At 35.7% G+C, this 23,281-nt stretch overlaps 6 protein-coding genes across 8 annotated transcripts; 3 read left to right on the top strand and 3 right to left on the bottom strand.

Moving 5' to 3' along the window:
* LOC129249502 (uncharacterized) lies at nt 1-3,412 on the top strand. The gene is made up of 8 exons (XM_054889361.1): nt 1-573; nt 668-871; nt 1,127-1,296; nt 1,365-1,508; nt 1,577-1,985; nt 2,239-2,780; nt 2,890-2,968; nt 3,026-3,412. Exons 1-8 carry the CDS (start codon nt 145-147, stop codon nt 3,230-3,232), a joined length of 2,184 nt encoding a protein of 727 aa, XP_054745336.1. The 5' UTR covers nt 1-144; the 3' UTR covers nt 3,233-3,412.
* LOC129249504 (peptidyl-tRNA hydrolase ICT1, mitochondrial) lies at nt 3,268-4,658 on the bottom strand. Its single transcript, XM_054889363.1, has 4 exons — nt 4,405-4,658; nt 4,167-4,352; nt 3,633-3,802; nt 3,268-3,564 (listed from the first exon to the last, which is right to left on the bottom strand). The coding sequence occupies exons 1-4, from the start codon at nt 4,567-4,569 to the stop codon at nt 3,471-3,473; spliced, it is 615 nt and encodes a 204-aa protein (XP_054745338.1). The 5' UTR covers nt 4,570-4,658; the 3' UTR covers nt 3,268-3,470.
* Nucleotides 4,659-5,753: 1,095 nt separating this feature from the next.
* On the top strand, nt 5,754-8,845 carry LOC129249503 (tRNA (guanine(26)-N(2))-dimethyltransferase). Its single transcript, XM_054889362.1, has 6 exons — nt 5,754-5,981; nt 6,047-6,498; nt 6,551-6,928; nt 6,993-7,161; nt 7,227-7,759; nt 8,605-8,845. Exons 1-6 carry the CDS (start codon nt 5,808-5,810, stop codon nt 8,738-8,740), a joined length of 1,842 nt encoding a protein of 613 aa, XP_054745337.1. The 5' UTR covers nt 5,754-5,807; the 3' UTR covers nt 8,741-8,845.
* A 26-nt stretch (nt 8,846-8,871) lies between these two features.
* LOC129249505 (protein CFAP276) lies at nt 8,872-9,798 on the bottom strand. The gene has a single exon (XM_054889364.1). The coding sequence runs from the start codon at nt 9,540-9,542 to the stop codon at nt 8,964-8,966; it is 579 nt and encodes a 192-aa protein (XP_054745339.1). The 5' UTR covers nt 9,543-9,798; the 3' UTR covers nt 8,872-8,963.
* Nucleotides 9,799-10,707: 909 nt separating this feature from the next.
* On the bottom strand, nt 10,708-14,330 carry LOC129249506 (serine/arginine-rich splicing factor 2). 3 transcript variants are annotated; one of them, XR_008582661.1, is made up of 6 exons: nt 14,141-14,330; nt 13,885-14,015; nt 12,915-13,332; nt 12,750-12,860; nt 11,468-11,949; nt 10,708-11,406 (listed from the first exon to the last, which is right to left on the bottom strand). XR_008582661.1 is itself a non-coding variant. In XM_054889366.1 (4 exons), exons 1-3 carry the CDS (start codon nt 14,204-14,206, stop codon nt 12,963-12,965), a joined length of 567 nt encoding a protein of 188 aa, XP_054745341.1. In that variant the 5' UTR covers nt 14,207-14,330; the 3' UTR covers nt 11,987-12,860; nt 12,915-12,962. The 3 variants fall into 3 exon arrangements, 1 of the variants encoding a protein (XP_054745341.1); XR_008582660.1 differs by having other exon boundaries at nt 10,708-11,949; XM_054889366.1 differs by lacking the exons at nt 10,708-11,406; nt 11,468-11,949 and having other exon boundaries at nt 11,987-12,860.
* A 3,452-nt stretch (nt 14,331-17,782) lies between these two features.
* Nucleotides 17,783-22,826, top strand: LOC129247189 (eukaryotic peptide chain release factor GTP-binding subunit ERF3A). The gene is made up of 7 exons (XM_054886191.1): nt 17,783-18,742; nt 20,034-20,225; nt 20,297-21,066; nt 21,134-21,220; nt 21,303-21,479; nt 21,542-21,710; nt 21,780-22,826. Exons 1-7 carry the CDS (start codon nt 18,331-18,333, stop codon nt 21,821-21,823), a joined length of 1,851 nt encoding a protein of 616 aa, XP_054742166.1. The 5' UTR covers nt 17,783-18,330; the 3' UTR covers nt 21,824-22,826.
* Nucleotides 22,827-23,281: the final 455 nt, after the last annotated feature.

Raw genomic sequence — 23,281 nt, 5'->3', positions numbered from 1 at the left:
TTAATCTTTATGTATTGACGTGAATTTGTCAGAGTGTCGTCTAAAACAAAATATTATTCGAAATTGTTGAATCAAAACTATTACATATATTTATGTCGTTATTGTTTTCTTTTCGGAAAATATATACATAATTATTTTTTCCAAATGGCCGTTGTTTTGTTTATTATTACCATACCCACGGAAGCTGAAGAGTTAAAGCTGCGTAGTGAATTTTCAAGGAAAAAACCTGACGCAGATGCTAACGACTACATGCAAGATAGTGAAAAATTAATTTCCACACCTACAACAACTGCAACGCTAACCAATCCAGCAATTATCATCAACGTACCCGAAGAACTGGCTACAAATACTGAAGAGATTGACGCTGTTAGCCTTGGCGCTAAAATGGAAAATCCTCTAACGCCTCAGACGCAGGATCAGCAATACAGTACATTTCCGAAACGTCGGAAATCTGAAAGAAATAAAAAGTTCTTATTTGGGAATGCTGGACAAATACTTAAGAACACCATCGCTAGAGAAAGTAGCATAGGCAGCGCTTCAGACAGTGCAAAAGACATTGATCTGGAGAATGCGGTGAGTTGACGGTTTTCTAGTGGCACGATATGAATTTATCGCCAAAATTGTAGCTATTACAATATAGCATTTAATTTTTTCTGGCAATTCCAAGGATGGCTCAGATTTTGTACGAAGATCTTGGGAAGGTTTGCGGGACATTCTCTCATATTCAAGCCGCCGACAAAGGAAAACAGAATCAACACAAATAAATATTCCTAGCGATTCGTGCATGGAGACAGTACTGCGTGAAATTTTGAAAAAATCTCAAATATTCAATGCGTTTTGGACGAAAGATGCCGATGGTCGTGTATATCAAGTAAGCATTTATATATATATGTATATATGTGTGTGTGTGTTTCTATGTAATACGCATGCAATTTAAAATTTTCTCCTTCGTGGGAGATTTAAGTGATTTATTTGCATTCAATGTTCCCTTTCAGACGTACCTTTCATGTTCGAGTTTTTTTATTATAAGTAAATTTTTTTATTCGCACATAGTAAAACAAATCTTACTGTTCTTGTTAACGATATTGTTATAAAATATTATTTTAAAATGAAATTTTCTTATAAGATAATATTTACAGTTGAGTTTAATGAGAACTATGAAAACTTATTGCACAAACTTTACGAGTGGGGTATTGGCGATCGTGTCGGATCCTCTGTATCGGTAATGAATTGCTTGGTCTCGAAAACATTTAGACGAGATACCGAGGGCGATTCATCACAAGACAACGACGATGTGTAAGTATTTATTTTTTTTGTCTATACAAATCTTCACAGCTACATTGCGGAAGCATTCAATTTTAAAGCAATTTCTTCGAACAAAAGCAAGGCGTTTGGAATCGTTTCATGAACTCGGTAAGAAGTCGACTGAATGTTGCGCAAATCGTGCGTGATGTACGCCAAGATGCAGCCATTACATTTGATTTTCTTATTTTGCTAATTTCAGCAACGTAAGTTGGATTTATTTTAAATTGCGACGATTTTATTTAAACACATATTTTACAAATTTCTTCATCAGCATTTTGGCCGCCATTGGTTTGGCTGAGAATAGTACTATTTTTCTAGCAGCAAGTATGCTGGTTTCCCCGTTGATGGGCCCAATAATTGCGGCAATTTTCGGTACCGCCATCAAAGATCCTACACTGCGTACTTTGGGACTAAGAAATGAGTTAATCGGCGTATTAATTGCAACAGTTGTTGGCTTTATTTTCGGTTTAATCATCTGCACTCTCGATGAGCGTTATGGCAATGGCGAAGGATTAACGGCTGAAATGCTTTCACGCAGTGAATTGCACTCACTGTTGGTTGGATTGTTCACGGCAATACCTTCCGGTGCAGCAGCTGCTGTAGCTATTCTTGGGGGAAATATTGGGTCCCTGGTGGGTGTTGCAATATCGGCCTCCCTCTTGCCGCCGGCCATCAATGCGGTAAGTTTTCTTGGAATAAACTTAAAAAGTATGCTTTTAATTATAGTTAAATTCAATTGTTTGTGTTGGATGAAATTAATATCTTATAAGTGCGAGAGTTGAAATATACTAAGTTTTTGGAGATATAAAGATTTAAGGTATCAATCAAGTAGTCTGTAAATTTAATACCATTCCTAGTTCTCTCAGCCGATATGGTTCAGTTTCGAATTTATTTATATTATTTACAAAATTTTCTTTTCATCAATTTCAACAGGGCGTCCTCTGGGCCTTATCTCTCATTTACATATTATTCGAAAGGGATGATTCTCGTTTCAATCTCATTGTGAAGTCACGCACATTTTCCGACAATCAGGCCAAAGAGTTGGTCATTTTGGGTGTCATTAGTATGTTAGTGACCATATCGAATATAATCTGTGTATATATTATGGGCGTTTTGGTACTGAAAGTAAAAGAAATAGCTCCTGTTATTTCCAGAAATCATCGAGAATTTTGGAAGCATCACATAAAAATCGCAAGAGGTCTTCCCAAAAACGGTATCGACACCAATACAGCACTCATCGATGAGTTTGCCAATCTTCCTAGGGAAGATCAAAAAGCATTGGGTATTGATTATGATTGGTTGAGGGCAATGCGTTTGGATGACGCCTCTTACCAAAACACCTGGTCTCCGATTGGAAATAGACAATTGTTTGGCCGATCTGCACTAGATGAAAGAAATGATAATTATTTGACTGTACATCAAATTGAGCGTTTATACTCGACTATGAATCAACAACAGACACTTAACTATAGGAGGTAAGTAATCATATAAATGTTTTTATGAACCGTGTTACAATTTTTTAAAGCCAATTAGGTATGTATGTACATATTCACATTTCTGTCGTAAATGTTTTCTCCTTTATAGAAACCGTGGCAGTTTTTATCGCCATCCAACAAGTCTCACTGGCGATTATGGAAAAACTTACGAGATCTTTGCAGGCAGCGTAAATATTAATTACTTTCTTATATCGTTCTGATAACTATAAAATATATATTTAAAGCTTCCTCGCCGTACAACATTGCCCACTAAGGCAAACTGCCATACCTCCAATGTTTTGAATACAGTAGGCGAGGCAGATTCGTCTACAGCGAATCCATCTTCACGATCTTCAATGACTAATACGCCTACTAGCACATTAGACGAACGCAAACGACGCAAATTTATCGTAACACCCGTAGATGATCTGGGTGATGAAATGGATGCTTAGTGGGTGCAGCTTAAATCAATGCTAATAGTCAACAATTGTAGTTTCCATGCAAGTTCATAGCCATTAACGTTATTTATTCTTACAAACATACATGAGTTAGTGCATATACACGTTCTAACTTAAAAATGTTTATTTGCAGTTTTTTCTTCTTCAATTAAACAATTTACAAAAGGTTCACAAGTTTACTTTTTGGTTAGCACGATATAAGAAAAAAATCTCTTTTACAGTTCAACATGTTCTACAAGTCCGTGATATTAGGCCCTTGCCTCGAGGATTTAGTAAGTGATCGTTGGCGTTTCACCAACAGACGTTCACGCGCAGATTTTTCCAGTCTGTGGGGATAATAAATTGATATAACTGACAAGAAAGTAAGAAATTAAACTAATTTCGACTAACTTACCTACGACGCAACTTCTCTAAGCTTTCTTCTGTCGGCGGAGGTTTTTCTACTTCGTATTCACGTATTAAGTTACGTAGCTTCTCCAAGGCATCAGCCAAATTCATTTGCTGTGATCGTGTCAAATCGCTTTTTATGACAAAGTAACCTTCCTTGGTGAGCTTATTCTGTAACTGAAGTATAACAAGATAAAATAATTACCTATTTTTTAAGTAAGGTCGAAACGCAAATATTTTAGAAAAGCATTGAGTTTAAAGCTTTCATACGTTGCTCTCTACTTTACGGATTAAACTTATCCGTGCATGTGTTGTAACAGCTGAAAATATTCCCCCCCAACAGTAAAAATTGTGTAATACTGCTAGTTGTTGGAGACGCGATTTGTAAGAACAAAAAAGACTAATTACATGCCGGAAATTTCGGAAATATGTAATTGCAATTGCCCTATGTCCATGAACGGTTTCAAGTCAATGGGGACATAACCACACTTTAAACATAAGAACTACTTTGGATTTACAACTTGAAGTTATTTTCACTTACAGCTTCCAGTAGCTTTAGCCTCGTCTTTTCTGGTATCCATTCGGCGTTTGCCAATTTGAAACGCAAGTCCACCTTTGTGTTTACGCAATTCACGTGCTGCCCACCAGGTCCCGAGCTGCGGCTGTATGTTATTTCAAGCTTATTGATTGGTATGAAACCAGAGAATTTGTCCCCTGAATTTGTAGGCTGTGAAATTGAAAATATTACTTATGAAGTAAATAATTTAAGAATTATTTACCGGTGGGGGCGTAAAAAGCTTCAGGCGACTGTTGGGGTATAATTTATCAAGCGACAATTCGCTTTTAAAAGAAATCCTCCGCCCGAGAATGACCGAGGTTGTGTAGGCTTTTTCAATGCTGGATGGGCGCAGCACACAGATAAAGTTGCTACAAATTTTATTCATTTTCCCTATTCAAAACACCAAAGTTGGAAAATTTTTAAATTATTGCCTCTTATATTCTTATATTTTTTTCATTGGGAACAGCTGATTGCATAGGTTGTGCCATCGGTGTGGACATAACAAAAACATTCACAGTACGATTTATTTTAGTTCACAATAAATAAATAACAGAAAGGAAATAAAATATAAAATTATATTAAATATATTAAATAAATCAAATAAAAGCTTTGCAATGAAATACATGATAATTGTTAAATGTTGATGGTTTCTTTTAATAAAGAAGAACTTTAAAACGGCAATGGTATTGTCTGTGCCAGTTGCAGTCACAGCATGGATAACCCGCAACGAATTTATTCTGAAGGGGCTATTTCGCCGGGCAAGTTACAGCACTTTGTAAATCGTCAATATTTGTTTGAGATATACATATGATTTAATTTTACTACTATGATCACAAGCCATTGACGAAAATCATTGCTTTCACTTTTTCTGGAATCGTTTGGGGCTCTATATGGGTAAATAAAGTCACTGGCCACCTCAATTGCGTGATTTCATCCCTTTGGTTTATTTTTTATGGGGATCATTAACAATTAAGCACTTGCAATTGGAAGCGCTATTAACGCCATAAAACCTAATTTACCGCCAAGAGTGTATGAAAATTTTACCTCCAGATTATGCCATATACTCGTCAGTTGCGGCGGCCACATGCCTGAAATCATAGGGTGTGTTCGCCGCTCTCATTATTTACTGCAAAAGTGCGACTTTTTTTGATGGCCTGTTGCTAATACTCGGCGATTAACTGCCACATTCTTTCAGAAATTATTTCGCGCCGAACGTGATGGTTGAAAATATGAATAATTTGAACTTAATTTTGCGCTAAAAACTATAAATAAACAGTTCTTAACTTCAAAGTAGCGTTTATTAAATAAAAACTTACTTTTTTTCTTCCATTTCAACTTCGCAGTGAAAACTTTATACTGTACTTGATTAGCTAATTATCATCATCAGATTATCAACATTTTATCTACTGAACGCGTGAAGTTGCCATTGTTGCAGAAATTATGTGACAGAATATGAGCTATCTCATAAAAATAGTTCCAGAGTTCCGCCTATAAAAAAACACCCTTTAGCTATGCTAAGGCTGCCACTTACACCACTTTTTCTTTACTTGCGCACAAATAATTTTACAAACTCAAAGGTGCTAATTCGCACTCAATGCAGATGAATGCGGTATCTTTTGAATTATGAATTATATATACAATGCTCAAATGAACAGGATCGTTTGTACAGCTTGCAATTTCCTAATCCGTTTGAAATGGCAACGCAACTTTCTACACCTACAGCCAGCTGTTTTTAAAAACGTGGATACAAAGCAAATCCGGAAAAATATGGAATTGGAAGCTACACCAAATAATAAAGTATTTTGCATGTTTTGAAAACCTTCCGTTATTTTCTTACCCAAAAATGTATCATAAATTCTCAGGTCACAACAGATCCTTCGGCGGCAAGTGTTTGTATACCTGAAAGGGTGATAAAAGAGTGCAGTGCTGAAATTGTTTCTGGAGGCAGCGTCTTTTACAATCCAGTGCAAGAATTTAATCGTGACCTAAGTATTGCCGTGCTTAATGTATTTGCACAACGCTTACGAAAGGAGAGGGAAACGGCAGCATGCAAAAATACAAAAGATGTGGCAGATGACGCTGTAAAGGGCGACGATAGCGTATGCACTGCTGGAGTGAAATACGACAACGGTCTACGCATATTGGAGGCACTTTCTGCAACGGGGTTGCGTAGCATTCGTTATGCGAAAGAAATAGTTGGTGTGCGAGAGATTATTGCCAATGACCTTTCAAAGGGAGCAGTTGATTCTATACGTGAAAATGTACGACACAATGGCGTAGAAGATATAATTGTTCCAAGTCAATCAGATGCAATGTGAGTTAAAAAAAAAAAAATTGGAAACATTTTATTCAATTACTGCTTTTAGGACGCTTATGTATCTTTCTACAGCCAACAATAAACGCTTTGATGCTATAGATATAGATCCGTATGGCTGTCCCAATCGTTTTCTAGATGGAGCTATACAAGCTATCGCCAATGGTGGTTTACTGCTTGTAACAGCGACTGATATGTCAGTCCTAGCCGGCAACACACCTGAAGCCTGCTACGCCAAATATGGGTCTGTGCCGTTGCGTTTAAAATGCTGTCATGAAATGGCTTTGCGCATACTTCTGCACAGTATTGAGATGCATGCAAATCGTTATGGCAAATATATTGAACCACTTTTGAGCATTTCGGTCGACTTTTATATACGGGTTTTTGTGAGGGTACACAGTAGTCAAGCGAAGTGTAAATATAGCATGAGGTGAGTAGCACACCAGCTGTGAGTTTCACCAATTGCACATTCCAAATCATTTTATTTTTTACAGCAAGCAGTCAGTAGTTTTTCAATGCACCGGTTGTGACACGTTTACACTACAATCGCTGGGCAATGTTAAAACCACTACCACAACCAATGGTAAAATTCAAACGAAGTTTGGCATTCCCACTGGGCCAAATGTTAGCGCGAACTGTGAGCACTGTGGTCATAAGCATCACGTAATTTAAGCCATCACTTAAGTCTATAGTTGCTTTTAAATCTAATTACGTTATTTTCAATGTAGATGGGCGGTCCAGTTTGGTCTCATCCTATACATGACATTGATTTCGTCAACGAATTACTACATGCCATAGAGAGAAAACCCCTCTGTGAATTGGGCACACAACGTCGTTTGGAAGGTGTGCTGTCGGTGGTGCGTGAAGAGTTATCCGACGTGCCATTGTACTACGTATTAGATAAACTTTGTTGTGTGCTTAAGTTGGAGAATATTCCGGTGCTCAAATTTCGTTCGGCGCTTCTGCATGCAGGATATCGCGTTTCATTCTCGCATGCCAGTAAAAATTCTATTAAAACAGATGCACCAGCGGCGGTTTTATGGGATATTTTGCGCTGCTGGGCTAAAATACATCCCGTAAAGACGGATCGTATGGTAGAGGGTACAGCACTTAAAGCTATACTGGACCGTTCACCCCAAACAGAGTATATTTTTAACGACCTACACCCCGAGGCGAATCCCTACAGTCGTCGCAATGCTCTAACGCGCTTCCAAGCAAATCCAACTGCGTATTGGGGTCCTGGCACCAGAGCGACCATAATGTGAGTGCATTATGTGTATCAATTTATAATATTTTTCTTCTTTAATTTCCTTAAGGGGGGAGCCTGGTTTATAGGTCTAAAAATTGCATCTCTTTGCGATTTTTTTTAAGGAAAAAATTAATTTAGCACTGCAAAGTTTTTTCTATCTTTTAATGAACATTTAAAAAGTATAAAAATTGTTTGTACTGCTTAAAATAAGTTGAAAAAAATGTTTAACATAGAAATTAGTAGAGCGCTGCAACGCTGGAGTTTCCAACTGGCGTACAAGATACAGCTCGTAATTATTATCTAAAGCAAAAAATTCAAATGGATTTCGAATTATCATGATTTTTTATTCTAGATGAACTAAGAAAACTGAGAGAAATTCCAAAATTTCAACTTTTTGGAAGTTTTAAAGAAAAAATGCCTTCTATAAAAAAAAAATTCACTTCAACTTGGTATAAAAATCTTGAAAAAAATTTTTTTAATTTTGTTAGTTGAAATAGAAGAGAATTTAATACTGAAGGGAACAAGCTATGATTCATTTCAAAAAGTTCATTAGTTTTTTTTTTTTCATTCATGTACGCCACTTCAAAGAAATCATAAAAATGAAAAGTCGAGAAAAGAAGATAAAGTTTGTACTATAGCTGTCCGGTCACAGCGTAACTACCTAACGCTCGCCTACCTTTGGCTTTGTATCTACGGAAATATTGAGAATTAGGCTCTGTAACTTTGTGTGAATATTCTGAAATATATTAGGAATCGCTTAAAACGAAAAAAAAAATGATTTTTTTGACCTTATAAACCAGGCTCTCGCCCCTTGAGAAACTGCTAACAAAATTCAAATTATGTTCCGGTTTTTACAGGATTGGCCAAGACAAAGCAGCAAAAAGTCATCGTAACCAAAACAAGAAACAAAAACAAAAAGGAATTCATCCGGATCGCACACTTTCTGAGAAAAGTGATGAAAGCAAAAGTAAACAACCAAAATGGGAAGCGTGATGTACTTATTTGCTTTATTTAAATTTTTGTTATGATTGAATTGTAATGAAGGATAAATATTTTTAATAAATTTGGACAACTTCTGGTTTTGGTATATATCATGAATCAATTATTATTATTATTTAATTGAATCATGTGCATGTACAAAATTCGGAGCTACTATGAACGACATTTTCTGAAGCAATTTTTCAATTAATTTTTATGTTATAAATAAAAGTTATGTCTAATAACGGAAAAAATTCCCATCTCCAGTTTGTCGTGAAAATCCATTGTTTACCAATTGACTGTGCACACCACTGTTGATTAATTTAACACTATGTGGCGAAATCTTCTCCTTAATACCACCAATTTTTAAAGGATGATCTTGGGCGTCACTTGCTGGCAACTGTACTGTCTTGACATTCTGTAAAACACGAAAGGATTTCAGCTCCACAATATTATCTGTGCCATCACCATCAATTCTTTGGTAGGCACAAGTTTCTCGTTGTAATACTGTATCCACGGGTTCTGGAAATACTTCATGGGAGTGATCGTAGCGCGCTTGTAGCCTAAAATCCAACGAATCACGAGGTATTTGAGGTGTTGCAATAAAACGTTTACTTTGTCGTACAGAGTTCAATGTCTGATGATAGAAGAGCCTTTCGTGCGGTTTCAAGTTTGTGGACCATAGCGCACCTGCTGGCGATGGAGGTGGTTGAGGCATTGGGCAAAGGTAAATCCCCTCACTACTCAAGTCTGGTTCATACCAGGCATTCCGTATGCGTATCTTCATCTTCGGCATTATGTTAATATTACGGCTCATATGAGTTCCGCAACTACAACTATTAGAATTTATAAAACAAAAAGACTATAACAACCGAGTTTTTTCTTTTGAAATTAGTTATTGTAGTTGAGAGCAAATGCGTACGCTTACTAAAGAAATAAATCTTTGCTCGTTAAACACCATGGTAATTGAAAAAACCACTATTGGCAACAACGAGGGGTTACCAAGTTAGATGTGCATACATTTCAAATGTGAATTTCTAGCATAATAAGCACAACATAATGAAGTATAATTAAGTTAAGTTACATATAGGTATAAACAGAGTAGTTTATTTATTATTTAACAACTTAATTCCAGTTTGCATGGACCACACATTGCCAATTAAAATAATAGCTTGAACTCTTCACACCTTGAATATATAAAAATAAATAATTGGCGCGTACACCCGTTTTGGATGTTTCGCCGAGCTCCTATTTTTGGTGTGCATTTCGATGTTGTTCCACAAATGGAGGGGCCTACAGTTTTTAGCCGACAAATGGTTTATGAGGTGCTTTTTAATGGCAGCAATACACTTCGAGGTTTGTAAAAAAAAAAACCTTGCTGTTTCATGCACGGAATATATTAAATATGCATATAATTCACACGTGCTTTTGCCAATTTATGGTGCATGTTTTGTTCTTGTTCCACAAATGAAGGCGCCTACACTTTTATGACACCTTTGAACAGCAGGTGGTATTTTAAAGACTTTTTTTAATGCAAATGATGGAATATGGCTATTGGAAAACACAACCTTTCTACCATTTCAGGGCCAGTGGATTTTGTACGCTGACCCTGTGGAATGACAGCCTCGAACGAACAATTCGATTGCGGCGGTGAACCGCAAACTATCAATTGGCGAAGTAGTTTTATATCCGGTGGTCACATCAGTATAGCAGAGTCGCACAAAAATATTTGGCAACTTACACCAACAGCCACATAACATACTACCGTTGCGAACCCGAAGTTTGAATTGCTTTATGCTTCCTGGATTTCATTTTTGTGCCCAATAACTCAGTACACTTTTATCAAACGTGATGCTAATAGCGCGAAGGACAGGATATCTCGACCAGAAAAAGACACATGGCCAACCCTTCTCTAAATCGTAGGTTTATCAAGAGAACTGGGTTCGGATGAGATACTGTAATGAGTGAAAAGCGCAAAAGACTGAGTTTGAAGTGCTAACTTTATTATCATTCATTCATTTTTCATTGGGCCTAATATATTTATCAATAAAAAACAGTTTTAATACAATCACAGCCAATTTATTTTATTTTTATTTCTAAATTGGTAAATCTTGTTCTGCAATAAAACTCATTATTACATAAATTCACAATCACCTACCTGTACCAAAATCGTCACACATTCACCAAGATTTTTTTAGCTTTGAACTTCCCAGTCATCGCACCCCTTGAATCGCAGTTTGACTTCGGAAGTGTCGAAAATTCACTGATTAACCTGTGCTGCAAACTTGGAGAAATAAAATCTTTCGGGGAAACAGCAACCATTCAGAACTCGAAACAGCAGACCACCAACATCAAAAAGTCATTAACTACCACCCAAACGAAGATGAACAACGTACGATGAAGCGTACTGAAGTGAATAACAGCATATAGCAGCAACACACAGCTACCGGCTACAGCTACTTGCACCAGTTATACGTACTACGGCATTGTCTACGCATTTAAGCATGCCGCTATAAATACTACTGGACTGCCTTCAAATATTTGTCCGATATCATAGATTTCGCTGAACTTTTGGATCAAGTACAGGTTTCAAGATTTACGCATGCATCAATCAAAACTTTCTATCCTTATACCGCTCCAACTGCTGCGCATATACACTGAAACCGCCAACCGCTAACCGCCTACCAGATATAAAAATTAAATGGCTGGTCGTACGTAGCAGGCTTCGGAATACTTATTTACTATCAAGTATCTGCATTTAAAGGAAGTACTTTGGCTGGATTTTGTATCTACGTTACATAACTAGATTGATGCAGCAGCAGAGGCAGCAACATCACTCTCAGTAAACAGCAACATTTTACTCTACAGGATGCGAACTCGAACAATAATTTATCGTGAGCTTAGCACTTGATTAGCGTTTCTCTAGACGATGTACGAGAAATCCAGTCAAGTGTTAGGCATAATTAGGCAGTAAATTGTAAGTGCAGCGGCCCGATTGGTGTATAAATATTACAGCAAACAGCAGCTGTAGCAGCAACAAGAGTAGCAGGAGTACGTATATTGTAAATTCTCTACGCAGCAATCACCAATAAATATAAGAATCTCTGCCTCCTGTTCCTTGCATATTCTTTCTCCCCATAAATTTCTTTTATATTTCATTTTACTGTCTCTGCCTTTATCCCTTTCGCGCTCTTACAGCAGCTCATACAGCAATCTTTGTTTGCCTGCATTATATAGAAGTGTAAAAAATATATCAAGCCATGTAATTAGATTGGGTTTTATAAAGTGTAAACTACATAAAAATTACACAAAAATTTAGCAACTTAATGATGCAAACATTTGGATGATGTGTTGTGTAATTCGTATGTAGGCCTTATGTTGAAATTACAAATTGATTTTGGTATTGAGTCAAAACAAGTACGTAGCGATTTTCAGAATTCCTATTATTATATAGCCTATATGCTTATTGAATAAAATTACTTGGAATACATTTATTCTTTTTTATAAAACTTACAATACGTTCATATTACTTTTCAGATTTAAATATACGAGTACAAATAATTTTGGAGAATTTTAAAACTATTATTTCCATCTCATCAATCAAATTATTGGTTATTGATGGCCTAATTTCACAGAACTGATTTCCAATAAATGGAAAATAAATTAAATTAGAATGCTTTTCCAAATATTATTTAATTTTAGGTCATATTTATCATAAATTAAAAGCATTAAAATCTACCGATCTATTAACATATTTTGTATATTCCGGGTAGTAATACGTTAATATGTATTGTAGTACACTTCAAGTGGAAATGGGTATAATAATGTGATTATTTAACATCAGTTAGAAATGTATGAAATGATGTTATGCGTAAACGAGAATACACTCTGAAATTAGGGTAATTATAAATGGAAAGATAGACAAAGGGCAAGTTTGAGTTTCCTGTTATTTTTATCTTTGATTTCTCCTTTTTAAATGTTTTTGTATTTGAAGTGCTACAATTGATATATTAAAAAGTTATACCTGTTGAATTAGCAGAACTATGCCCAAATCACGTGCTTTAAAACGAAATCGCTGCTAATCAACTATACGCGGATATTTCTATGCGTACTGTGCACTATTATTTAGGCAACTCTAAAAAAAAAATTTATGAATATTGACACAGGCAATTACTTTAAATCAATTTACCTGATTTATTAAATCAACCATTTTATTTATTCCGTCAAGTCACAATCTTTAGGACCGACTTCGACTGCGTGATACACTGCGTCCAGCTGCTACTCCGTTCCGACTTTGACTACGGCTCAAAGATTTTCGCCCAACTGGACTCCGTGAAAATTTCCCACGTCGAACAGGGGAACGGCTACCGGCCGAACGTGATCTAGATCTAGGTGAATACGACCGACGGCGAGGACTACGAGACCGTCTACGTACAGGCGAACGAGAACGGCGTCTGCCACCACCACCTCCACGTCGGTTATTGGTGCGACGTGTCGGTGAAGTTGGACGACCGTAACGGGCCATCTGAACACGCAACTCCCTGCCATCGAGCATGCGGCCATCCATAGCCTCTAATGCGTCCTCAGCATCCCGTTTATCATAAAATCTGCAATCAAAATTTAATTTAACATGGTAATGCAATAATTATTTCATATTACCGAAAGAACTTGTAGATAAGCATATATTAAATAAATTGAAGATAATTATTTACATATGTTGCATTCGTACGTAGACTGACTAGGATTATTTCGTAGACAGCAGTTGCAAAGTGAAAGCATTTCATATATGCATTTTTGCTCAGAATAACTATTTATATTTAGCTTATTCCTAGTACGCAAACAGCAAAGCAAATATTTTATACACGAAATTCATACATATATCGTAACTGTACAGGGTCGAATTCTTCAAATAGTTTGTTACTTTCGTACGTAGGTTGACTAGGACAAATTCGTAGACAACAGTTGCAAAGTGAAAATATTTGTTTTTTGCACCTTTAAATTATGGATTCATACTGGTTGTGAAAGAAACCATGAAATATATTAAGTGCAATAGTATTTGAGGTTAGAATCGACCCACGCAGTTGCCCCAGAAAAATGATGGTGGTATGTTGAGACACTATCTATCTGTTTTATCTCTACTCATATTCGATTTAACTTACCTAACAAAGGCAAAACCTCGACTTTCTCGAGTATATCTATCGCGAGGTATGTAGATGTCACCAACCTCGCCACAACGTTCGAAGACACGTCTTAAATCTTCAGGAGTAGTACGATATGTCAAATTATCAACCTACAAAGAAGAACAATACACAAAATTTCACTCTCACCTAATTTTTTTTTTTAATTTTTTTGAAGTTTACTGCGCTAATTACTACACCGGAAATATGGAAAATCCTCGATTATTACTTCACTCACCTTTAGGGAAATCATGCCGTCAATTCTTGGTGGCGGTCGAGCAGAATTATTTCCACCTCCACTCATAGTATATTTCCTTCAGATCTTTTATTTTCTGAACAAATTTTTAGAAAAATTACGTTTTAATAAAAACTAATTCACACTTCGCACTCCAAAGAACAATTATAAAATGGCGTCACGAAAATGCTACGAATGCACGTCCGCTCAAATCGGTTGACGAAAAATCAACTAAAGGACCTCAGGCGCCACCTACCGCTGATTTTGTAGCGTTGCCACTTATCGCTCTGTGCTGCTGCTACAATCGCTTATTCAGAGCGATTAGCACTAGTGATTTTTTACTCTACGTCCGAACATGCGTACGCTGATCGCATGCAAATCATATCACACATAACATTACGCAACTTAAGAGAAATTAAAAAAAAAAATTCTAATTCCATTAACCAGTAGCACATGTGGAGCATAAAAACAGCTTATAGATTGAGTTAGCGACATTTTGTTTACTGTTTGAAATAAAAGTTATACCATGTCATATATATTTTTTTCTCCACTTTGGTCTTTCACCAAGATTCGAACCTACGTTCTCTCTGAATTCCAAATGGTAATCACGTACCAAGCCATTCGGCTATGGCGGCCACCATGAAATGCCAACGCAAAAAATTAATCTACGAAATTGACAGTTCGTATGTGATAGGTCATCGCAAAATGAAAACGTGGGATAATTAGAAATGTATCGTAGCAGATGAGTAATCACTAAAAAGCTATTTACTTGCTCTTAGTAGAATGTTTAAACCGTTTGCCTTTCAACAAGGTTGGTCGCCAACCAATAATGCTTGTTTACATTGTGTACTAATATATTACAAACTTTTTGGAATGCTAAAAGCATTATACTAAGTCATATTTATTTTGTGTTTCAACCTCATTACACTTTCTAAATACCAAACTCCTACTCAACTAAAAGTCGCCTGGTGTAAACGTAGGGGTAGGCAAATTTTTCACATTTAACTCGTTGAGCCCGGCGTCGGTCCCTAGGGACCGACAGTGAACTTTCCGTTTGGCCGGCGTCGGTCCCTAGGGACCGACAGTGAACTTTCCGTTTGGCCGGCGTCGGTCCCTAGGGACCGACAATGAACTAAGACCGATAGTTAAAAAATAAATGTATAGTAATTTTAATGAAGTTTATTGAAACACTCTAAACAGAATATATTTTCAAAGTGTACTTTTGTCTGCTGCAATTCGTTTCTAACTAATCGCTCCAGTCTCCAGTCTGAATATTCCCGATTGCTCGCTCGTTGCCGGCCAAATGGAAAGTACAGTAATATCGATGCCGGGCTCAACGTGTTAATAAACCACCTGTGGACATTGGATCATTTAAACAGGTTGTAAAAAAAGTGTGGGTGTGTTGCAACTTGAAAGCAAGTTTTTGATAAAGTAAAGCGCGGCGAATACGGGGAACATTGTTTCAAACATAAGTTACAAACATGGTTGATAGCTGCCGTAATATTGTTTCAAATATCACTTAGAAAAAACGTGAAAAACGCAACCTTACTTTTTTAAAATCGCTTGAATATAGTTATAAAGAGCGTAAAAAATTCTTGTAAATACTAATTATTGATGAATGTTTGAAAGAACCAAAAAGAAAGAGACTATGCCCTAAAATTCTTTACTTCAAAAGAGATGAACTTTCGCATATTAATTTACTAAAGGAACTAAAAAATATTTCGGTTGTATTTGCTTATAAATTTTAATAAGTGTTTCAAAAGACTCTCTTTTTTTCAAAACTCCTATATGCCATATGGCTCTTCTGCATCCACAAAATAAATGATATTACGTTTCCTGTTTCAAACATTCCCGTACACGTGTAACATTAGCCATAGCATTGCATGTTTGTAACTTAAGTTCGAAACAATAATATTCCTCTTGTATGCCACGCCTTAGAGTTTCTTTAGCCAAGACTTACAGTTCGTTCACATATTCAGTAATTACCAATAAATCCACAAAATTAATGTCCCCATTCACATATGGCAAATTACCTCCAAAATTGACAATCAGCTGTCAATACTCCTTTTAAGGGTTTTTCTTCATTGAAATTGTTTTGGTGGAATATTTTGGAGCTTTTGGTTTGTTTAATTATTATTAAAGATATGAAGAAAAGACAAGGAAAAGGAATAGCTAATTTAATTGCGTAATTGGCTGTTAGTAAGAAACAGTTGGAGAAAATCCGTAAACAATGTTTACTGAGGTTTCAAAAAATTATGGCAGCTATACGCATGCGAAATTTGATATTACATTTTATAATAAGTAATAAGAGGACAAAGCGTTTTTTCTGTAATATGAATGCATAATTAATAATATTTTTATATTTAATATATTATAATTATGTTTACAAAACTTTTTTCTTTGCCGGCATCCATTTTATTTAGTTTTTACTTTGACTTAACATTCGTAAAAATAATGATATATTACGCAGAAAGACAGAGTTGTATGTCAGAAAATATGGTTATTATATATATACAATATATAATTGGCGCGCACACCCCTTTTGGGTGTTTGGCCGAGCTCCTCCTCCTATTTGTAGTTTAGATATTTTTATTTGTTGCTTTTTCATGGCAGAAATACACTCGGAGGTTTTTCTTAATTTTGGTGTTTCACCGAGATTCGAACCAACGTTCTCTCTGTGAATTCCGAATGGTTATTAACTAGGATTATTTCTTAATCTCAGATTTTGGGAGAGAAATTTTGTATGGGAAATCTTGCTTTTTGATTACGGATTGAAAGTTAAGCTCGAAAAAGTAGATCATCTGCTTATATGTGAACGTATTATAAGAACTTAGTCTGTATTTGTAGGTGAAATTTAGACAGAGAAATAGCGCACTTCCCCAGAATAACATAAAATGATGATAATTTATACTGGATGACCTAGTAATTAATAACTAGTTACAAATGAATTACTCTATTACTTTTACATTTATTCGCTTATGTCACTCGATTCGCGAAATATCGCTATTGTAACAGTATTATTTTTCAGAACTTTGCGTCTTTGTTTCTATGGGCATTTCGGAAAGACAAACGCGCCTTGATATTTTTTTCTACAGTAACGGTTTTCTTCTGCAGACACGCCCATACAATTTATTTTCAATATGGCGCTTTCGCACAAGTCTGCTTGATATATCCAGGCTATATTTCCCATTTATTCCAATGTTCGATTATTTCTAATAGTTCAAGAGGATTTAAAAGGCTTAATTTTTTTAACGATATCTTGTTATGCTGATTTATATTCTTTGGCGCTTTCGAATTTTATTTCTTTTAATCATATTTTTATCTGTACTAATATATCTGATGACAATGCACACCAAGGTTTGTTTATTTTCTGTGTTGCCGTCAGTCAATTGTCAAATACATGCCAGCTGATTAACGTTCTTCACTACTTTCACTATTGCATCAAAGTTTTGCCTTTTTTATTGTATTAGTTATTTTATCCATCAGAAAACATTAATATTTAATAAGACATTTTAATTTGAGGAAAATAATATTTTTTTTAAATAAAGATATTTATTTCAAAATTTCTAATATTTAAAATCACCCTCTTGAATAATAGCATGTTCCATATACCACCGTGTTCCATTAAAGTTGCTACATCGGAACAGGTAAATTTTCCATATATGCGTGGCCATTTTAACCGATTTCGTGTTACCGCAGAGGTTTGTGATTTTTGCATACCTGTATTGTAATGCGAATAATACACAATAATCGCCTGCACAGTATCTACTAAGTTTTACTTCACTTCACTTTGTTTTGGATACTGCTTTTGAAAAGTTTGTCATAGACAAAAACGTCAAGACAGGGCTCGGCTGGCAGAAGTGACAAAGAAAAACGTGATTTGCCGAGCTGCAAGTAGTGAACGTAAAGAGATTTTGGAACCTAGGAGATAATAACCGGAGCTCAAGGAAAGCGTTTACTTTACAAAGAAAAAAAAAAAGAAAAAAAAAAAAACAAACAAAAGAAAATATAAAAAACGTTTGCGGCTCCGTCACTTGTGTATATGTTAGTACCTCGAATTTGGTGGTAAACGTGGTGGAGTCAAAAGTGTATCGGTGAAAAAACACAGTTGTCATTGAGCAAATCTGATAAATTTGAGTGGACTTATAATTTTCATAGAGTTAAACAAATCAAAAATATACTAGATATCAAATATGGCTCAAGAAAACACTGAGATGGCCACCAAATTTTCGACCCTTAATGTGAACGCTGTTGAATTTGTACCAAGTTACGGTTATAGCAGCGTTGCAGCTAGTGCGGCAGCAGTTGCGGCGGCTTCAGTAACAACAGCTGCGCCCACACCGAACGTTGCCCCAATGGATGCATCATCGCTGCCGGAGTCTGGTAGTGCCACTCCCGCCACAACCCCAGATTCTGCCGGCTCAGGCGGTTCTACAAATGCATTGAATGCCACTGCCGCAGCCGCTGCCTTACAAGCGGTCCCGCCTGGAGCAGCAACCGAGACTCCATCTGATTCTCCCATGCAAACATCACCTGTGACCACACCTTCGGCTGCAGCACCCATGGAAAACATTAACACCGCAGACAAAATTGCTGCCAACAATGGTAAAGTACCCTATCGGCTCAAAATGAATAATCAAAACACTGTACATATTCACTATTTACATCTTTCGTACTATTTGTTTTTCGAGGGACGAACCCATAATTTGTTTTTTCATGCCTCCCTTATTCTGCTTATAAAAATTTCGCGAGAATATGTATTTATAAGGTTTAACATACCTATATTTACATTAATAACACAACATCGACAACATGCTTGCTTATAGATCTTATATATGTTTGTATGTTTTTGTTATCTAGAGGAACGCACCGGCTGCAAGCAGTTTTTGCTACACATGCTCTTTTTTTTTGATTTTGTTATTTGCTTTACTTAACAACCTTAAAAATACCACATTTATGTATTAGTTTATTTTACTTCGAACATAACCTCCAACAATGTATGCGAAATGTATGCCTTGCATCTTGCAATTTTTTTTTACCATAATAATAGAGTATTGCACTATTAGTAAGCTAAGCATGTGCAGACAGTCTCTCCATCTATTTTTAACTTCACACGCAATAGTGAGTTTGTCTTTCTTTCACGTACTCGTTTTTAATATTTATCATTTTTATGTACGTTCAAGTTGGCTCTTTCTACCACAAATTTCCTTAAAAAATCTCATTTTCTATTCCGACGTGTTAATTTTAAAATTTTTACTCAAGTCAATGTGCACCTACGATATATCCAAGTGAGCAGACTTTTTAACAGAGCGCTCTCAATATAGACAACTTTCTTTTTTATACATATTTACATCTTTTGTTTTATTTTTGCGAAATTATGTACGAAAAGCTTCCCAAAATATTTCACTTGTTACTGCATAATACAATACCAATTATTTGATACATGTTTTTACCAACTTCGCGACTCTGCGGCTTGCAGTTTTAACTGCTCTTAACCTGTTAGTACTGGTTGTCTATCTGTTAGCAACTCGAAGCTGCGAGCTATTCTCGTTAGTCAGCGGATAGTTGCATGTGGCTAGTCAAAGCTTTCGAAAATTTTATTTGTAAAACTCGGCACAAGGAATAATTGTTTCGTATAATTTTTAATTTAGTGATAATAAAGAATTTTATTACATGAAAATAATTTCTTAAATTAATTTGTTTTCACACATGAAATAAATAATGCCACGTGTGTCTCGAAGAAGTTAGTGAATTAATTTTAATAATCACAAAATTGAATTGTAATTTATAACGAAACCCACCAACGTGTTAAAGTTATGCTTAAATAAATGGCACACAGTTTATACACTTTTCCCGCATAAATGGATAATGATATGGTAATGTTTTTGTTTTTTAGAGAACGATCCAGCTGATAGTTGGGACGTTGAGGATGATCCTGTCATAACCCCAGACGACGAGGAACCTGACGAAGCTATTGAGGATATTGAAAATGATATTACGCCAAAGGTCTCAAAGAAGAAAACACCCAAGGTTGAAGAATCGCGTAGTAAAAAAGAACATGTGAACGTTGTCTTCATTGGACATGTTGGTATGAATGCGGCGAACTTTACTACTTAGATACATTCAGAAAGTTTATTTGTTTCATACTATAATTTATAGATGCTGGTAAATCAACAATTGGTGGTCAGATAATGTATCTCACGGGTATGGTTGACAAGCGTACTCTCGAAAAATACGAACGTGAGGCACGAGAAAAATCAAGAGAAAGTTGGTACCTTTCGTGGGCATTGGATACTAATCAGGAGGAACGTGACAAGGGAAAAACTGTTGAAGTGGGCAGAGCCTTCTTCGAAACAGAGCGCAAACATTTCACAATTTTGGATGCGCCTGGGCACAAAAGCTTTGTGCCTAACATGATTGGTGGTGCTGCCCAAGCTGATCTGGCAGTGTTGGTAATTTCGGCTCGAAAAGGTGAATTCGAAACTGGGTTTGATCGGGGTGGACAAACGCGTGAACATGCTATGTTGGCTAAGACAGCTGGTGTTAAGCATTTGGTTGTTTTGGTTAATAAAATGGACGATCCGACTGTAAATTGGGATGAAACACGTTACAACGAATGTAGGGACAAGATTTTACCATACCTCAAAAAATTGGGTTTCAACCCTTCAAAGGATTTAACCTTTATGCCTTGCTCTGGTTTGGGCGGCGCCGGCTTACGTGATTCTGTACCAGCCGATATTTGCCCCTGGTATAGAGGGCCGGCGTTTATACCATTCATTGACCAGTTGCCTTCGCTTAATCGCAATGCCGAGGGCCCATTCATTATGCCTATCGTTGACAAATATAAGGATATGGGTACAGTGGTAATGGGGAAAGTAGAGTCAGGAACTGCGCGAAAGGGACAAAACTTACTGGTCATGCCAAATAGGGTAAGTCTTATTATTGCAGTATGTAATAAAAAAAGTTACATTTGATCTATTTTACTTTGCTTTATAGACACAAGTCTCTGTGGATCAACTATTCTCAGATGACGATGAAGTTACATCTGTGGGTCCTGGCGAGAACATTAAAGTTAAACTGAAGGTACGCTGAACATTTTGTTGTTGTAGTTTCACAGTTCTTTCAAAGTATTTACATCTTTTTCTCAATTATTTTCTCGGTATAGGGAATTGAAGAGGAGGATGTTTCACCTGGTTTTGTTTTGTGCGATGCCACCAATCCTATTAAAACTGGCAAAGTTTTCGACGCGCAAGTGGTTATTTTAGAGCACAAATCTATTATTTGCGCTGGCTATTCGGCGGTTATGCACATTCACTGTGCGGCTGAAGAGATTACGGTGAAAGTAAGAAACAGTTTTTTGCTAATTTAATATGCGTTTGTTCTTCAATGATTCCATTTTTATAGGCCTTAATTTGTTTGGTCGACAAAAAGACAGGAGAAAAGTCAAAAACACGTCCTAGGTTTGTTAAACAAGACCAAGTGGCAATTATGCGTATTGAATGTTCCGGAATGATATGCCTTGAGCAATTTAAGCTATTCCCACAAATGGGAAGATTTACACTTCGCGATGAGAGTGAGTTGTCTAGAAAATATATTTTTAAATGCTTGAAATTATCAATATTTTTGTTTTCATTATTTTTAGACAAAACTATTGCCATTGGCAAGGTATTGAAAGTGATCGAATAAATTGAGTAAAGCTAAATTCATCTCAACGCCTTTCTTCTAAACAAGAAACAAACATGGAGCCCAAATGATCAGCGTCATCCTCGTTTAACGGAAATCATTAACGCCATTTCAGACAAAAATGAAAATAGCAATGAAGTTGGGCAAAACATGATGAAGATAAAAAATTAAAAAAAAAAAGAAAAACAATTATAATATTATAAAACGAACGAAAAACAAAAAATATGAAAAGTAAACATAAATATATAATTATATTATTGCTACAATTAAATATGAGAAAACTTATATGAAATTATTGATTTTATTATTTCGGTTGAATTTTTAACAAAGTCATAGAAACAGTAAATGAATTACTAACGCAAATGAACATTTAATAACAGCTGCTAAAAGTAAGCGTAAAGTAATTTTGAATTGAGTTTTTTATATATATAAAAGTCGATAGCATTTTAATATCGAAATATTAAAAACAAAAAATAAATAAATAAATAGACAACATAGAGCAGTTTCCTTCGTTCACAAAATTACCAAGCAACAATTTAATACATATATACGCAGAACACTAATCGAACGTACACAAACCACATATACAAACACATCAACATTACGTTTCATTCACCCGCTAATGCCACTGAAAATATACTACTATATTTTAGCAATATTTACACTGCATATTTCTGGCCGCCGACTATAAAAGAACACAACAAAATATGTACAGACTGAAGTCGATTAGTCTGATTAAGTGGTGAGTGCGTGATACATTTACATTCGTATACACAAAGTTACCTAACTTGAAACATATATGCTGAAAGGTTTTTTTTTCGTTTATTTATAAGGTTGCCACGTTATGTAACCTCTTAAACTAAGTTAATGCCTAACTAAAATTTGTGCAAAAATTCTAATTCAAAGTAGATAAAAAACCCATTGTTTTGAAGATGGATAGTTGTCGATGGCGTAAGACTGCATGGATTGTAAATCAATTCGTTAAAAATGCGTTCGTCCAAAGTAGGCATTTTAAAGCTACAGCTCCCAGCTTTATATGTATAATCGGCGGAACATTTAAAATGTATTTTACTATCCAAATATATCCGGAAAATAAGAATTAATAACTAATTACAAACTTCTCGTTAGTTGAAAGTAATGTTACTTTACTTTTGTTATGGAAATAATTGCAACGAATGTTTTTTTTTTTGTTTTTTTCGTACTCTTTCATTTGTGATACTTTACAATAAAAAATACATTGGTATTTGGTATGATCGACTTTGGTCGTCATATTGTAACAATCGCTTCTCTTATCAAATCTGCGCTGCTTCTCTATTATCTAAAGTTACAAACATAGTCAAAGAAACGAAAAGCAATTATACTGCTAAACACTAAAGCAAAATAGCATCAGGAATAACGTATATTTATTCACCTACGTAAATGCTCTTAGAAACGAAAGCAAATGTTTGGTTTTTTATTGTA

The sequence above is a fragment of the Anastrepha obliqua genome, chromosome 5 (assembly GCF_027943255.1).
Source record: "Anastrepha obliqua isolate idAnaObli1 chromosome 5, idAnaObli1_1.0, whole genome shotgun sequence".
Taxonomy (NCBI): domain Eukaryota; kingdom Metazoa; phylum Arthropoda; class Insecta; order Diptera; family Tephritidae; genus Anastrepha; species Anastrepha obliqua.
The sequence above is the reverse complement of the archived record's forward strand: the minus strand, read 5'-3'. Positions and strand labels throughout refer to the sequence as shown.

What these genes read in the sequence shown, in the direction of transcription:
- LOC129249504 (XM_054889363.1), bottom strand. Translation starts at nt 4,569, where the DNA reads ATGAATAAAATTTGTAGCAACTTTATCTGTGTGCTGCGCCCATCCAGC. An exon ending in AGCTTTTTACGCCCCCACCG is followed by an intron (nt 4,353 to 4,404) that starts GTAAATAATTCT and finishes TCAATTTCACAG; the next exon opens with CCTACAAATTCAGGGGACAA. An exon ending in GGCTAAAGCTACTGGAAGCT is followed by an intron (nt 3,803 to 4,166) that starts GTAAGTGAAAAT and finishes GTTATACTTCAG; the next exon opens with TTACAGAATAAGCTCACCAA.
- LOC129249503 (XM_054889362.1), top strand. Translation starts at nt 5,808, where the DNA reads ATGAATTATATATACAATGCTCAAATGAACAGGATCGTTTGTACAGCT. An exon ending in AAGTGTAAATATAGCATGAG is followed by an intron (nt 6,929 to 6,992) that starts GTGAGTAGCACA and finishes TATTTTTTACAG; the next exon opens with CAAGCAGTCAGTAGTTTTTC. An exon ending in GGCACCAGAGCGACCATAAT is followed by an intron (nt 7,760 to 8,604) that starts GTGAGTGCATTA and finishes CGGTTTTTACAG; the next exon opens with GATTGGCCAAGACAAAGCAG.
- LOC129249506 (XM_054889366.1), bottom strand. Translation starts at nt 14,206, where the DNA reads ATGAGTGGAGGTGGAAATAATTCTGCTCGACCGCCACCAAGAATTGAC. An exon ending in ACGGCATGATTTCCCTAAAG is followed by an intron (nt 14,016 to 14,140) that starts GTGAGTGAAGTA and finishes TCTTCTTTGTAG; the next exon opens with GTTGATAATTTGACATATCG. An exon ending in CGAGGTTTTGCCTTTGTTAG is followed by an intron (nt 13,333 to 13,884) that starts GTAAGTTAAATC and finishes TTTTGATTGCAG; the next exon opens with ATTTTATGATAAACGGGATG.
- LOC129247189 (XM_054886191.1), top strand. Translation starts at nt 18,331, where the DNA reads ATGGCTCAAGAAAACACTGAGATGGCCACCAAATTTTCGACCCTTAAT. An exon ending in TACTGGTCATGCCAAATAGG is followed by an intron (nt 21,067 to 21,133) that starts GTAAGTCTTATT and finishes TTTGCTTTATAG; the next exon opens with ACACAAGTCTCTGTGGATCA. An exon ending in ATTTACACTTCGCGATGAGA is followed by an intron (nt 21,711 to 21,779) that starts GTGAGTTGTCTA and finishes CATTATTTTTAG; the next exon opens with ACAAAACTATTGCCATTGGC.
- LOC129249505 (XM_054889364.1), bottom strand. Translation starts at nt 9,542, where the DNA reads ATGAGCCGTAATATTAACATAATGCCGAAGATGAAGATACGCATACGG.
- LOC129249502 (XM_054889361.1), top strand. Translation starts at nt 145, where the DNA reads ATGGCCGTTGTTTTGTTTATTATTACCATACCCACGGAAGCTGAAGAG. An exon ending in CAGACACTTAACTATAGGAG is followed by an intron (nt 2,781 to 2,889) that starts GTAAGTAATCAT and finishes TCTCCTTTATAG; the next exon opens with AAACCGTGGCAGTTTTTATC. An exon ending in ACGAGATCTTTGCAGGCAGC is followed by an intron (nt 2,969 to 3,025) that starts GTAAATATTAAT and finishes ATATATTTAAAG; the next exon opens with CTTCCTCGCCGTACAACATT.